General features: G+C 38.6%; 1 protein-coding gene across 2 annotated transcripts in view; it reads left to right on the top strand.

The window, feature by feature from the left end:
- Positions 1-12,194, top strand: part of LOC122067956 (GDP-mannose transporter GONST1-like) — a 23,254-nt gene extending 11,060 nt beyond the window's left edge. The window contains exons 5-9 of one of the 2 annotated variants that reach the window (XR_006136931.1): positions 233-331; positions 7,316-7,450; positions 10,285-10,401; positions 11,605-11,702; positions 11,787-11,825. Coding sequence is in view for 1 of the 2 variants with exons in the window: in XM_042631791.1 (XP_042487725.1) it covers positions 233-331; positions 7,316-7,470; positions 10,285-10,401; positions 11,605-11,702; positions 11,787-11,845 (528 nt within the window). In the remaining variant the exon portion in view is untranslated. Of the gene's footprint in view, positions 1-232; positions 332-7,315; positions 7,471-10,284; positions 10,402-11,604; positions 11,703-11,786 lie in introns of both variants that reach the window. The other variant, XM_042631791.1, reaches the window with a different exon arrangement.
- The last annotated feature ends 3,797 nt before the right edge of the window (positions 12,195-15,991 follow it).

Here is a 15,991-nt window from a genome sequence, read left to right as displayed (position 1 = left end):
AAAAAAAAATAAAAAATAAAGAAAAAGATTACAAGACTAACCTTTGAGCTGGCCTTTGCATATCGATTGTCCAAGGTTACATAAAAGCTGTGTCATCATGTCGGCTGCCTAGTCTCTTATATCGATTTTAAATTTCATAGTCCATTACAAGGTCTCTCTTTACTTGTGTTTATTTTTGTCACAAAAAATGATCTGGTTAAGGCACGAGGGTTAAATTGTTTGGTTTGTGCAGATCATTTCAGCAATTTCTGGTGGAATTACAGATCTTTCTTTCCATGCCATTGGCTACATGTGGCAAATGATCAATTGCTTCCTGACGGCATCATATTCGGTAAATATTTTAGTTTACTCTTGAAGTTTACCTTGGAATATGATTTGGTCATGCTTCCTACTTTCTTAAATGTTAACCTCAGTATGTACTATGTAATACTTTCTTCTTATATATTTCCGTCTGTTCGATTGATTTAAGAAAGCCATGCTCTTCGTTTTCTGACTTTACATTTCATGATTCTGACAAGGAGAAGCATCTATCTATCATAGTAACAGGGTACCGCCAACAGTAGATTGAGTTGCTTCTTCACATAAATAAAAAACTCCGATCAGCCTCAAATAGCAATCGAGTGTTCATACCTGAGAACCCAATACAACCTAAAATTTCAAGGAAGATTGATGGCCAGATTGAAAATACCAATGATAATCGGTGCAGTCAACAAAATACATAAAACTGGTACCTCCAGGATAGAACATCAATTAGCCTGTTTTTGGTAGATAAATTACTCCATAGAAGACAAAAGAAGTATTTCTCATGTAGAAAGCATAACCGGAGGGACCACTAATTTTTTTTTATTGATATAAACTAGGTCTTCATTGTAGAAGTTGCAGTGAAAGGTGGCTACACACCACAGAAAAAGGAGATCTAAGTAGAGCCTTATAGAATAGAATTGTTGAAAATGGCAAGAACTGATTAGAAAAGCTCTGATACCATGTTACAGCAGAGAGATTAACAACTAGTCTTCACTATATGAGAGAGAGAGAGAGAATAATGGACCACGATAAATTCAGGATACCTCAACATAGTACTGCTGTACCGCAAGACAGTAATACCCATTTGGTACATATTTTGAGACATTATAATGTTTAACACTCCCCCTTAAGCTGGAGCATATATATCTTCCATGCCCTAGCTTGGAACAACCATTAAGAACGTAGACCTAAACAAAGTCTTAGTGAATATTTTTGTCACGTTGATGGACAGAGGTAACAAGTGGAGTAGAAATCAGTTTCTTCATAACATCGCTCCTCACAAAATGGCAGTCGAACCCATGTGTTTAGTCTGCTCATGGAAAATAGGGTTACTAGCAATATAAATAGCGGCTTGATTATAGCAATACATCTCCATAGGTTGTGAATGAAAAACCTAGCTCTTGACTAAGAGATTTCAGCCACATCAGGAGCTCCAAAGTGATAACCATGCTGGGTATGTTGCTCAGGGTAAAAATGCATCAGAGGATTGCCGTCTCCACAAGGATATTTATGGGTTGACTAACTTTATCATACCAGGCATTAGGGTCTTGTTTCAACCCATAAATAGCCTTGTTGAGATGGCAAACCTTTTATGCTTTCTCCACTTGAGCAACATATCCAGAAGGTTGCTCCATATACACCTTCTCTATCACTATAGAGAATTGATTCTTTATATCAAGCTAAAACAGTGGTCAGTCAAGACTCTTTGTCAAGGATATAAGCACATGAACAAAGTTAAGACGAGCCACTGGGGGAAAAGGTCTCAAAGTATTCAATGCCATAGGTCTGAGTGTAACTTGTGGAAACCATGTTAACTTTCAACTGTTCAACAGATTCATCAATAAGATATTTGACAATGTAGACCCAATGACACCGTACAAGCTCCTTTCCTGGGGTCATTCAGCCATAGACCATGTCTAATGATTCAACAAGGCATCAATTTCTACATCCACAACATTCTTCCAACCAAAATGCGACAATGTTTCTTGGCACTTTTAGGCATAGGAAATTTAGACAGAGACAAGGCAAAGTTGCGTAGTAAAGGAGGAATGTGAGTGACTGATAAATTTAAAAATAGGATAAACAATATTATACTTTTGAATACAAGTTCGAATGCAAGTTTGAATACCTATACGAAGAGCAACTAGAAAGTCAGTGGAGGTGGAAGAATCGCAAGGCAAGGAGTCTGATGAAGTATAGGGTGGTAACAAAGGATTAGTTGGAACCATGGAACCCGGCTTGGGACAATGGGTATACACCTACAATGGTACTAGTGGGGAAATAGTGATGAGCCAGTAAGAGGGAAAACAATAGGAATAGGTGGACTAAAAGGGTCTGCGTCCATTCTATAACCTGTCAGAAAAATACGGTGTGGTTTCAAAGAAGGTGACATAAGACTTACAAACTGTTGACGTGTGATATGATCATAACACCAATAGCCTTTTTTAGAGCGTGCATAACCAAGGAACACACACTTGGTAGCACATAGAGACAATTTTTCAAGACCATGGTGAAGAATGTCAACAAAACATATACCCCTCCTGATGCGGAAAAATTTGACCGGACTATCTCTCCTGCAGTTCCTGGTGCTTTGGCCGACCTGCACAGAAGAGATGACAAGGAGAGCCGGGCTGACCCGACGGGGGACTCTCCGATGCCTAAGTTAGACCTTTCCACAACAGATGCTCAAGACAGCTTTACGGTATGAGAAGTGAGCAATCGATCCTTTGTGATGGAGGCTTACCTTGGTATTTATAGGCTGCTCATGGAGGGCAAGTGGGAGATGATTGTGAAGAGTCCTACTTAGGCGTGGAGTCCTCAAGGAGAATGGAGTCCTCAAGGAGAGTGGAGTCCTCAAGGAGAGTGGCTCTGTGATTCCGAGAATATTCCTAGAATATTCCCCCCTTAACTAGGAGAGATCAACCATGTGACGTCATGATGACGTGTAGTGGATAGACTCCTGACATCCGGAATAGACAACGTTCCTCGAATGTAGGGGTGGACGGAAACACGTTTCTGGAATCCTTGTTGTTGACGTCGGGCCGAGGTGGCAGCTCGGCCACATGAGGCCGAGGTAACAGCACGGCCTGTTGGACGCCGAGGCAATAGCACGGCATGATTGGGGCCGAGGTGGAGCACGGCCTGACTGGTGCCGAGGTGGAGCATGGCATGATTGAGGCCGAGGCTATAGCACGGCCTGATGGAGGCCGAGGTGACAGTATGGCCTAATGGATGCCGAGGCAGTAGCACGGCATGTTGGAGGCCGAGGCAGTAGCACGGCCTGATGGAGGCCGAGGTGGGGCACGGCCTGTTGGATGCTAAGGCAATAGCTCGGCCCGATCAAGGCCGAGGTGGAGCACGGCCTGATTGGTGCTGAGGTGGAGCACGGCATGATTGAGGCCGAGGTGTAGCACGGCATGACTGAGGCCGAGGTGGCAGTACGGCCTAATGGATGCCGAGGCACTAGCACAGCATGTTGGAGGCCGAGGCAGTAGCACGGCCTGATGGAGGCCGACGTGGAGCACGGCCTGATGGAGGGCGAGGTGACAGTACGGCCTAATGGATGCCGAGGTAGTAGCACAGCATGTTGGAGGCCGAGGCAGTAGCACGTCCTGATGGAGGCCGAGGCAGTAGCACGGCCTGATTAAGGCCAAGGTGGAGCACGGCCTGATTGGTGCGGAGGTGGAGCACGGCATGATTGGTGCCGAGGTGGCAGTACGGCCTAATGGATGCCGAGGCACTAGCACAGCATGTTGGAGGCCGAGGCAGTAGCACGGCCTGATAGAGGCCGAGGTGGAGCAGGGCCTGATGGAGGCCGACGTGGAGCACGTGCTTTAGCCGTGCTGAGGAAAGTGACATATTTTGCCTCATCACCTCCAAACACCTGTGATGGTAATCCAAACAGAGATGATTGGGGAAAAAGCCACAGAAAATAAGGAATGATTTTCAAGAACAACATATGGCATACGATTTGTCAAATAACAAGCAGTTAGAACAGCATCGCCCTAGTAAAAACTTTGGAACATGCATATAAATCATTAAAGAATGAGCAACTTTCAGTAAATACTGGGTTCCCTTTTAATCTCAGTTACATATTCTACTGGGGACTATCTGCACAACTGGTTTGATATATCATGTCATGATCAAAATAAAAACAGATATTTCACTTTGGATATACTCTAAAGCATTATCAGAATGAAAAAACTTTGATTAGCAGACCAAACTAAGTCTTTATTTCATTATAAAACTACTTGAAAGTTGACAAAAATTTAGAACAATTCTTTAACAGATATAACCAGATCATTCTAGAATGGTCGTCTACTAAGGTAACAAGATAGGAAAAACCAAATGACTATTGACATGACAAGGATCCCAATCAAATAATGAACTAAAAGAAACAAAGAACTCCGAGGAGCATCATGAGAAGGGAATGGGGTATGATGATGCTTTCTAAGCCCACACGTCTCACACTCAAGTTGAGAAATAGTCTTGCAACTGGGAACCATACACTGGAGCTTGGAGAGAGAGAGATGTCCCAATCGGTAATGCCTCCTAGAGGGAAGACACACTAGAAGTAGCATAAGTGACAATAAGAGTGACACTGCCAAAGTAATATAAGACACCTTTCTATCCCCCTCCACCAATTGTCTTCTTTGTCTCTATATCCTGAAAACACAAGCAGGATAAAAGGTAACAGAACAATTCAATGACTTAGTAAGTTGACTAATAGATATTATCCAAGCCCCAGCATGCTCTGATTGAATGACAGAACTTTTATCTCCATATTTAGATGAGAGTGTATAGTTTATAAAAAATCCATCAATATTTGGGAAGGGCTGATGTGTATAGTCATAACTGTGTCAAAACATGTTTCAGCTATACCAAACTATGTTGCACCCGTAGAAAGAAGGACGTAAGTGCTGTAAAGAACTAAAGATTGTGAACATAGTTTTTAAGGCGGTAAGGCGACGGAGGCGTTTGAGGGTCTTTCGGAGCGCCTTAGCGATAAGGCGGACATAAAGCGTCGCCTTATTGACTAAAGCGTTCTTGTGTAATTTTTTTATAAAACCAATCTATTTGGTTTAAATCTTAATTGAATTATATTACTCATATGTTAAATAAATATTAAAGGTTCATATTCATACCAATGTAAGATATTCATCAAGAAAGCAAATCAATAAAGTGAATAAACTAAATTCATCTTCATCAATCATCAATCATCAATCATCAATCATCATTAACATATAATATAAATACATAATTATGAAACAAAATTATAAATATAAAGAAAAGAAGACGTAAAAAGTACAAGTATTTATTAAACTTACTTCTATGATGCCAAAATGAGTACCTAAGCCCTAAGGTCATCCACTATATTTCTACTCCTGTCAAAGAAGAATGAAACTCACTGTTGCCGGAGCAAGCTTACCACTGCCGGAGCAAAATGGTCGCCTAGATCAGTGGTTCTTCCTTGTTCCTTGATTCCTTCTCAAAGCCCTTTCTTAAAACCCTTGACAAAATCCAAACCCTGTTTGTGAATCGTGTTTTTGTTTTGTTTGTTTTGGTTATTTTTTGTGGAGTAAAGCTGATCCCATACGTCCCAAGTGTTAACAAAATCATACACCTACCAATAAACAATCACCAAGGCGCTGGTAAGGCGACGCCTTAGCAGCGCCTTAAAAACTATGATTGTGAACTTACAGATTTTATGATTTTTGGTGATATTAGCATGGCATTAGGGTCGCCTTAGCAGCGCCTTAAAAACTATGATTGTGAACTTACAAATTTTATGATTTTTGGTGATATTAGCAGGGATACCCTAATTAGGGGTGTCAACCGGTCGGGCCGGTCCGGTTTCGGTCGGGCTTAATCGGGCTTGAAGGCTTTCAAAGGCTACACCGTGTCCGCCCATTTAACTAATCGGGCTTAGTTATTGAGGGCATGGTACACTTTATATTCGGTCGGTCGGCCTCGGGCTATAATCGGGTTACTTTAATCGGGCTCTAGTCGGGCCTTAATCGGGCTACGGACATGTTTAATGTTAAACGGATTTTAACCGGTTTTTAAACGGGCCCTCTTTAAAATGTGCACTTATATTCCGGCCCACTCATGCAAGCCCAAAAAAATGAAAATAAATCAATAAATGATACCAAATATAACCATTATTTAAAATGTGAACATGTCTTTACTTTTTAGTTTTTATTCTTTAATTGGGGGGGTAAAATAGGTATTCTACAATCATTAAAGGGTCGGGCCAAGTCGGTGCACAATAGGTCAGTCTCGGTCGGGCGTTATTCGGTCGGTCTCGGTCGGGCGCCCGACGGTCCAAGTAGCAAAACCGAGACCGACCATTTATAAACGAGCCGGGGCTCAAGCCCGACACATTTAATAAACGGTCCGGGCCGGGCCGATCTATAAACAATCGGTCCCGATCGATTTAGTCGGGTCGGGCCACGAATTGACACCCCTAACCCTAATGCTCCATCATGAGTACCTACGTGGTTCACTACCATAATGGTTTTCTCTGTGAAACCTAATTGACCCTCTGCTGTCTGCCTGGAAATTCTTGACTGTTGGGCTCCCTCCCCGTTTTAGAGATTAATCCCTTCCCTCAAATTCATGACTGAAATCCCCCTTTTTTTTAGCCAAGAAGTTTTATTACCCCTGGGGGATCGTGCACTTAAGTTTTCTGGCCAAAAATAGAATACTTTTAGAAATTTTGGCCAGAAGGAAATGGAATATATGACTTTGATGACAGCTAATTACTGACTTTAGATACTGCATCTGCATTTTCATCTGACCTCGTGTGCACTGGGTACACCTTTTTTAAACTGCATGTCCGCATCTGCATACAGTAACAAATAGCAAATTTAATAAATGAAAGAAATTTCATTGATGTTGCAGGTCCTATGTACTGACAAGGATAATTAACTTAAAGAAATAAACTAAAACATGGGCCATGGGATCAGCATGTTGCATGACAAAGTTATATCTGTATCCATATCTTAAGCTTGAGGAATGAAGATTCATATCATCCTTGTTTCTTTATCTGCATCATATATTCATATCCAAATATCTTATCTGAATTCAGCTTTATAGCCAGTTTAATCCTATTGCTGTAGACATGTTTGATATTGACACTTGTACCTTTGCCTAGAGAGCTCAGAAGCACATGAGTCCTAAGCTTGTGAGGCAGTTTCTCTATGCAGTATCTGTTTTTCTATTTCGGTAACTTGGTTGTGCATGCAAATGGTTTTAATTTGTTTTTGAAGGATGCTTTTGTTTTATACAGTTAACGCTACGCCGGGTCATGGATACAGCAAAGCAAGTCACCAGATCTGGAAACTTGAATGAATTTTCAATGGTGTTGCTCAATAACATTCTTTCATTGCCTCTGGGCATTCTGCTTATTTTTGTGTTCAATGAGGTGGATTTTCTCTATAACACGTGAGTTTTTTCTAGTTTTACTATTTAAAACACCTCAAAACAGTTATTTGGTTAGTAACTTCCACCCCAAACCTATCCTTTGGGCCCATTACAACAAAGCTTTATCCCAACTTATTAGGGTTGGCTACATGAATCCAAGCAAGGATAAGGAAAAGGAAAAGGAAAAGTAAAGGTGAAAGGAAACAAATAACTAAAAGCAGTAGTGAAATTAGAACACAGCTAGATTGGATCTGCTACCTGGATCCTAGTTCTCCAGTTCACTCTATTCGGGGCCATACTCGGAAAAAGGCCTAATTTGTGTATGTCTTTCCTCACTACTTCTTCTATGGTTATTTTTGGCCTGTCCCTAGCTCTTTTAGGTCTTTCTATCTGGATCAGATCACTCCTCCTTACTGGTGCATCCGATGGCCTCCGTTGAACTACTAATTACCAGTCTCTACTCGATGTATAATCAGTCATATCTATCTCTTTTGAATGTAAGATGGTTACAACTTGACCTGATCAATCCTCTTCACATCTTCACAAAAATGACACATGGAATGTCAGAAACTGCAACCCTAAAATCCATTAAATAATGATATGGCTCTGTAAATTTAACAGATTACCACTCTTGAGTCTTGATCTTGACATATGTTTGATTATCTCCATAATGAATTATTCCTAGTTCTTGCTTTAATGTCAAAGGATCCTAACTTTGGGACTATCTGATGCTTAGATTATGAAAGAGTACTTCTGTTTGTTTTCTTCCTTATATAACATAGGTGAAGTTAATGGTAGGTCTCTACACATAGTTTTTCTGTTTTATGTTATTATGTGTGTTATGATAATCCTAGTCAAGCAAGTTAAAAAAAAAAAAAAAAAAAAAAGAGAATTTAGATCAGAAAGGAAACATAAAAATAGGACCATGTTAAAGCATGCTATCAAAAAGGAAATATGCCAAGTAGCTTATCCAAATGAATGCCTAACTGTGTCCAACAGGTGTCTTACACAACACATGAAAATGGGCCTTCATATCTTTACTTTTTAGAATATAGAAAGTTGTTTTAGGTTGACTATTATTAAGAGGTTATTTATTATTGATGTGAAAACTTCTTGCTCCATAAATACCATGACTTTCTTGGGTTTCAACAATGTGATATAGGTATTGTGTTGCTCCCTCCATCCCATAATGACAGTCCCTTAAGTAAAAAATCCAAAGGTTAAGGAATGATTAAAGCATTAAAACCCCCCTGCAACATTGCCCTTCCGTTACATATCAAAATTCAAAGGAAAATTTTATAGGACTGTTATACGGACCAACAATGATGCGTGGAGCTGAATGTTGGGCAGCGAATAAACAATATCTAATAGTGTAGCTGATATGAGAATGTTGAGATGGATGAGTGGTAAAACTAGAAAAGATAGAATAAGGAATGAACAAATTAGCACTAATTTAGTAGTAGCTCTAAGCCTCCGATAGATGCTAAGTTGCGAGAAAATCGTTTGAGGTAACATGAATATGTGCAATGGAGGCCTTTGAATACTTCAATAGGGAGTGGTGATTTGATTCAGATTGAAGTATAGCTAAAAGAACCAAGGGTAGGCCAGAGAAATGGTGAGGATTGAGAAAAGACATTTATTGCTTAGAACTAGTAACAAGTATGGCTTAAAATAGAGTTGACTGGAAAGAAAAGATCCATGTAGCCGACTCATTTAGTCGGGACAAGGCTGAGTTGAGTTGTCTAATCAATGTGAGGGCAAAATAGTAAATTTCATAGAAATTCTTGACTTGCCCCCCCCCCTCCCTTGAAATTGACAATTTGGGACAGACAAAAATGGGAAGGATGACTGCCTTTGCAGGATGTAGTAGAAAACTCATTTAGATACTTGACTGTAATCTGTAGTCGGACTTGATAGTCAATAGTCACCCAGATTAACTGTTTATTAATTTTATTGTTTGGTGCTGAATTTGCTGTAACATTTTTTTTTGGTCCTTCCATTTTCTTGATATTTTGTCAGGTTATATAATAGCTTCACTTTTCACATTTTATCCTACACTGAGAGTCCTTTTCTTCAGTGTTTGCTCTTGATGAGTATATACTATATACTATCATTTGTGTGTGATCTTTACTTGATTCCAAGCAATAATATCCAATATCCATCAAGGCCTTGTATGATTAATATCATTCTGATTTACAATCACTAAACCCAACTTAATCCATTTTAGTCTCTATCTTGGACCTTCTTTTTTTCCTTTCCTTGACCTATCATTCCTCCAATTGATTCTCTCCTCTATTCATATTTGTATTTCCTCCTAAAATTTTACTTTTTTCATCCAGTGTCATATTTCCAGAGTTTTTGTTGTTGTTGTTGTTGTTGTTATTGTGATTTCTAAAAGTTGATTATTTCCATGCTTCATAATGTCCGCATCACAAATCTGAATGTGCTTGAGGGTCTTTTGAGGGCTGAGTTGTCTCTCAGGCAGTAAAGCCTATATTCAGACTCTTCTAACATGGGTTGGTTTTCAGTGTTGTGAAAGATGCATCTGTTGGGTTGTGATAGCACTATGATTAGAGAGTATCTGAACCTTGAATATTTTCAATATATTTTAATACCTAATTAGGTTACATTTTTCGTAATTTAATGGAAAATATGGTACTGTGATCGACCTAAATTGAATAGATTGTGAACCGGGTTACTAACATAACTCTGCTAGCTTCAAATGAATCCATCTGACATGAATGCTACTTATGAATTTTTTAACAGTTCTATTTTAGGCAACATTTTTAAAGGTTCTCTTATTGGGGCTTACGTATGTGTGAAGTGAATTGGCAGGCCGCTTTTGAAGATGCCTATGTTTTGGCTGGTGCTGACATCAAGTGGACTTTTGGGCCTTGCGATCAGCTTCACTTCAATGTGGTTTCTTCATCAGACTGGGGCGACAACATATAGGTAGTGTTGCAGATTCTGTTGGCATTTGACTTTTATAAATTTTATGGCTGTGGCAAGAGGCCTTTGAGGACCTAAAGGGAGCCATCATGGCTGATCTGGTGCTGGCCTTGCCGGATCATGCGAAGCCATTCGAGGTGCATACCGATGCTTTGGACTATGCCATCGGTGGAGTACTTATGTAAGAGGGGCACCCAACTGCCTATGAGAGCCATAAGCTCAATGACATCGAGCGAAAATATACAGTACAAGAAAAGGAGATGATCGCCATAGTGCACTTTCTACGCACATGGAGACACTATCTTCTCGGGTCAAAATTTGTTGTCCGAATGGATAACATAGCTTCCAGCTATTTCCAAAACACAGAAGAATCTCAGCCCTAAGCAAGCAAGGTGGCAAGACTTCTTGGCTGAGTTCGATATTAACTTTCTACTTGAAGTTCTCTAGTTTGACCACCATAGTGCACTGACTCAGATTGGTTTGGCTGTTTTGCTCAGAGTGAAGAATCTAGGCATCCAACACAAGCCTGACCCATTTATTCGTCAGTTTGAGAAATTCCAGCAAAACTTGGGAAAAAGTGACAGGTTTTGGTTCAATTTGGTAGGTTTACTGAATTATGGGTCTGAATAGGTTGAATGCTGAGAATAAGAGATGAGGACCCAACATAAACCCAATTCTCTGTCAATGGTGTTGAAATTATTACCTCAACTCCACTAAGCCTTATTTGTCCCGAAATTTTTTTGGGGGGGGGGGGGGGGGAGAATTCCCTAAGAATCCATCCTGAACCAGAATCAGAATCATCTGTTGCTCTGGGTCTGCTTGGGATGTGTTGGACTTGAACTAGCATTCGGACTGGTTCAAGGATTTGGTTCTTGATTGTTATGTGAACATCCATATTGAGATATCCACCAAACAAATGGAAAAATAAAATTCATGGAAATGGAGTAGGACCAACTATTCAGTGAGTACTGCCTAAAAACCTCGTTAGCTAAATTCAATGTCATCAAATGTACTTTCTCAGCCATGAGTTTGGATGATGTGACAGGTTGGTCCCGAAATATTAACATCATCCATGTAGATATATTACTATTTTTAAGCAACTTTGTATGAAAGATTGATTTCCACTCCAGTTTAGCTAAACTGTAAATTAGTTGTGAGATAATCCTAGCCAACTCTTTTCTGGTTGACCGTTCGTTTGTTCTGCAGCCTTGTGGGGTCGCTGAATAAGATTCCTCTGTCCATTGCTGGGATACTGATTTTCAATGTCCAAACTAACCTGGAGAACTGTGCGAGCATTCTTTTTGGTAGGTTCTCAAGATAAAAAAATGTGTGTGTGTGTGTGTGTGTGTGTGTGTGTGTTTCTCACTTTCTTGAACTACATTTTGCAGGTCTTTTGGCAGGAGTGATTTTTGCAAGAGCCAAAATGTATGAGAAATCTAATTCCTGAGATTGAGACTGCTCCATATTTCCACACTGCATTGCATTGTGGTTACAGCTTCTGCACCCAGTTATCTTCGATGCATGACCCCAAATGAATATACCGGCGGAGAGTTTCCCATCGACACCAGTAAGGATTATTCAATCAAGGTGTCGGGAAGAAAAAGTTTGTCTTTGAGAGGATGAAAATATGGTAGTTACTCATTAGGGTATCCTCTTTCTTTTGATTTCTACCTGTGTTGTGCAATGTTATGTTGTTTGATCGCATTACCTTTCTTTTTTTTGTTTTGCTAAGAATGCTGTAATTTGATCATATACAGAAATTAGGTTTATGAGAATTTTTTTATATTTTTTTTTAATTTTTGGTATGCTCTCTTGTAAAAGAGACTGTTACATAATAATTAATTTATGGGTAATTTATAGCGCCACCCCCTGGAGAATGTCAGTATTATAAGAACATCTCCTCTCTTTCACTAAATTAGACTCAGACTCTCTACCGTCAGTCTCCGTTAAGGAATATACCTTATATGCTGATGTTAGTTACTATATCTTATTTTAAATGCCAAAATGCCCTTACTAAATGTGAAGTACCTAAAATGTCCATGTAATAGGTCCCATCTTCAAATCTAGAATTACTATACCTTCCTCCCAAATCGAGCACCACCGGAGTTCGGGGGCAGCGACATCAGCAAACAACAGCAACACCCTTTTGAATAAAACACATGACATGGGTCAACGGAAGGAGGGCATCGCCGGACCATATTCGACGGCGTGAAAGACCTCCCTTCGAGCCCCGAAGCCCTCATGGCTGAGGTGAACAACGGAGGTAAAGCTCGAACTCTCTCCCCTTCTCTGAACTTTTTCGGCTACAAGAGTAGAGCAGAGCACTGATACCTCTTCTCTGTTTCTCCTGTGCTGGAATCGTACTATGAGACATCCATCTCTTTCCTTTGGTTTGGGGGGGACGAATCGAATCATCGACCGTCTTGAAATGTGAGCTAGTTAGCATGTCATGTTGCCTTAGTTCAGTTGGACCTTGAAAGTAGTGTTTTTCAAGATTCTTTTCAATCATACCTAGTTTCTCACTGATTTCAGCTATGATACAAGCAATATCACATTGATGTAACAATTGACTACCATTCAAAGAAAAGGAAAGAAAAGAGGGTACCAGCTTCCTCTTGCCACGAATTCTCTCATCTTGTAGTTTGAGAGTTTCATAAAGAAAATCATCTAGCATATCATCAGTACAGTAAGCTTCAAATCTAAGATCTTCGAGACTGAGTTTTAAGAGCTCGTAATTTCTTTGGTTGTTCTCTACCACTTAAAGAATTGCTTTGATTCTCTCTGTAGTGTGGTGGAGCTCCAATAGCTCTCTCTCAATGCCCCACATCGATCCAAAATCAATTAACAAATGTTGCTCTAATTTGTTAAGAATCGCCTGCACACCAGGAGACAATAATGTTTTCTTTTTTAGAACACCCAAGTCGGCCTCGAGGTTCAGAGAGAGAGAGAGAGAGAGAGAGTGATAGGCTCCACCGGAGAAGAAGCTGGAACCGCCGGCGGTAGCTGCTGTTGCAGATGGTCACGACTCACAGCTAACGACTTAGTGAGAAGTAACTTAGGTAAAATATGATTTATTATTTGTTTTATTTAAAAGGGTAAAAATGTCATTTCAAATCCTTACTTAACTGAGACTGAAGGTAGGGGGTTTGAGCGTCATTTGGTTGAAGAGAGGGAGTATTCCTATAATACTGGCATTCTCAAAGAGGTGGTGTAATACCCTGAAATCTGACTAGGGGTATTTTTGTGTTTTAACCATTGTAGGGTCAGGTTGACTTAAAGTGGGGATACCGAACCATTGAGGGCTTCAATCCTTGGTAAGTGCTAAAACTCATCAATTAGATGTAACTACATTATAAAATAACTTTAGAGTTTTTACCCTAGAAATTACTGTTTTACCCTTGAACCCTAATTTACCAATTGCCACTAGACCATAATTTGACTTTTTCTTTTAATCATATGATTTTAATGTCCACCCTAATATTGAATTACTTACTTAAGCAAATATATATATATATATATATTTATATTTTTATATATTTATATATTATCCACATGGATAATTAGATAACAAGTGGATAAAGCCTAATTAACTAGCAACTCTAACTAACTAATTATTTTTAATTAATAATTAACAAATGAAGGATTTTCTAATAAATTTGGGACTCACCTTTTGGAATTTGGATAGGCTTGAGCATAAAGTAAGTAAGAAAAGGGTAGGATAAGTGAGAGAAAGAGTTGAAGATCAATTGTGACTAGAATAAAGGAAGAAATGGAGTTGGAGACGAAGTAGGAATGGTAGAAATAGAGTTGAAGATGATTTGGGAAGGGGAAATAGAAGCAAAAAATGTGGCTCTAGTGCCTCTCACCCTCTATTTATGAAAAATCAAAAAGGAAAAATAAAAGGTATTGTGGAGAAGAAAGAGGAGAAGGAAGAAGAAGAAAAAAAATGAGAAAATGAACCAAGATTTCGAACGATTTTCAAGGTAAGAGTTCTTAACATGATTTTATTATTTTCTTATGTTCAACTTAGAGGATTAATCATGATTTGGAAGTTTGGGATTTTGGATTATGGGTTTAAGGAAAGAGAAAATAAGATTTTGATATGTTAACAGTAATTTCTGGGTCAGACAGAACAGTAGTTCGAGATTGTTCATATTATTAAAAATAATTATATATTATTTTACAATCTAAAATAATTATTAAAATTATATGCATGTGTTTATAAGATCTCCTAAAAATTTCATTAAATTCGAAGTTGATTTGATACACATAAAAATTCATATAATCATATAGGTAAATGTTAGGGGAGTTTTCTATACCTGAGAATGACGGTAGTGACGGAAGTATATAAACTTCGAGTTTTAATCTAATATTTTATTGTGGAAACTTTCATGAGTCTTCTAAATCTCTGAAAAATTTGGAAGTGATTTGAGTTTGGAAAAGTAGGTTAATGAATTTTACAAATTTTTTTGTCAGAATCTATTACAGTCTAAAGATCTTTTTCGAGGAAGATTGATACCTAACCTAAAAAGGGTTATTTTATGTGACATTCATATGAGATTTGTATATATGAGTTATATTTCAATAGAATCTAATTTCAATGTATTTGGAGTTTCAGAGATATTTATTTCTTATTTTTCTATGTCAGTAGGCAGAATAGGCTCAGGCAGAATTTTATGAACGACATCAAGGTGAGTGGAACCTCTACCCTAACTTGCTTATTTTCTTAATGTTATCCAAAAGAGAATTATGTGAACAGTAGATCTATTCTAAACCTTGAATTTCATGGTGTTTTATCATTATAAATATGATTTCTCAAACTTGATGTTATGTACATGAGAGAATGAGGAAATAAATTGAATTTTGTTCCATAATTTGCAGTGTATGTACATAACAGAATTTTCTAAATGGAACATTGATTACATAATGTTAGTTTTTAATATTATGTGTTATGTTGTGATTATGATTGTATAAAATAATGTACTATGTGTATTACATGATTCTTATATCACATGAGTCTTTTGTCTGTGCATATATTTTTGAAAACATTAGCTTACATAAATTTCCTATTTTGATATATGAGATGTGTTGTTTGTTGTGATAATGATGCTTTACATTACCGACCTTGATTAAGGAGTGATGTGAGACTTTCTTGATCATTACTTTGTTTTTTGTAACTATTCTTTTGTATGACTTTTACAAAAGCTGAAACTGAAATTGATTTTATGTCCACTTAAAGACTGACTAGGGTGGAATGAAGTACTGATCACACTTGAATTCCGAACTTGTTTGTATTTATATATAGTTTTCATTCTTGGTTGACTTTATTATTCTTGTCTCGCCTTATCAACATTGGCATTATAATGTTGAGGTGATGATTGGTTCACTGGACTTTCATTAGTGGAACTGTGGACTACTAGATGACTCAACCTACCTTGGTAGGATCTACCAATTGTTACTTGATCTTCAAGAGGTATGACTTGGCCTTTGGGAGGTTGGACATTAGCTAGTTTCTACGAGTTTCTGTATGTTGAGTAGGGGCAATGTGGTACTATGACACGTTGACCATTCATAGATGATATTGTGAATTCGT

This window comes from Macadamia integrifolia, chromosome 2 (genome assembly GCF_013358625.1).
Source record: "Macadamia integrifolia cultivar HAES 741 chromosome 2, SCU_Mint_v3, whole genome shotgun sequence".
Taxonomy (NCBI): Eukaryota; Viridiplantae; Streptophyta; class Magnoliopsida; order Proteales; family Proteaceae; genus Macadamia; species Macadamia integrifolia.
The sequence above is the reverse complement of the archived record's forward strand: the minus strand, read 5'-3'. Positions and strand labels throughout refer to the sequence as shown.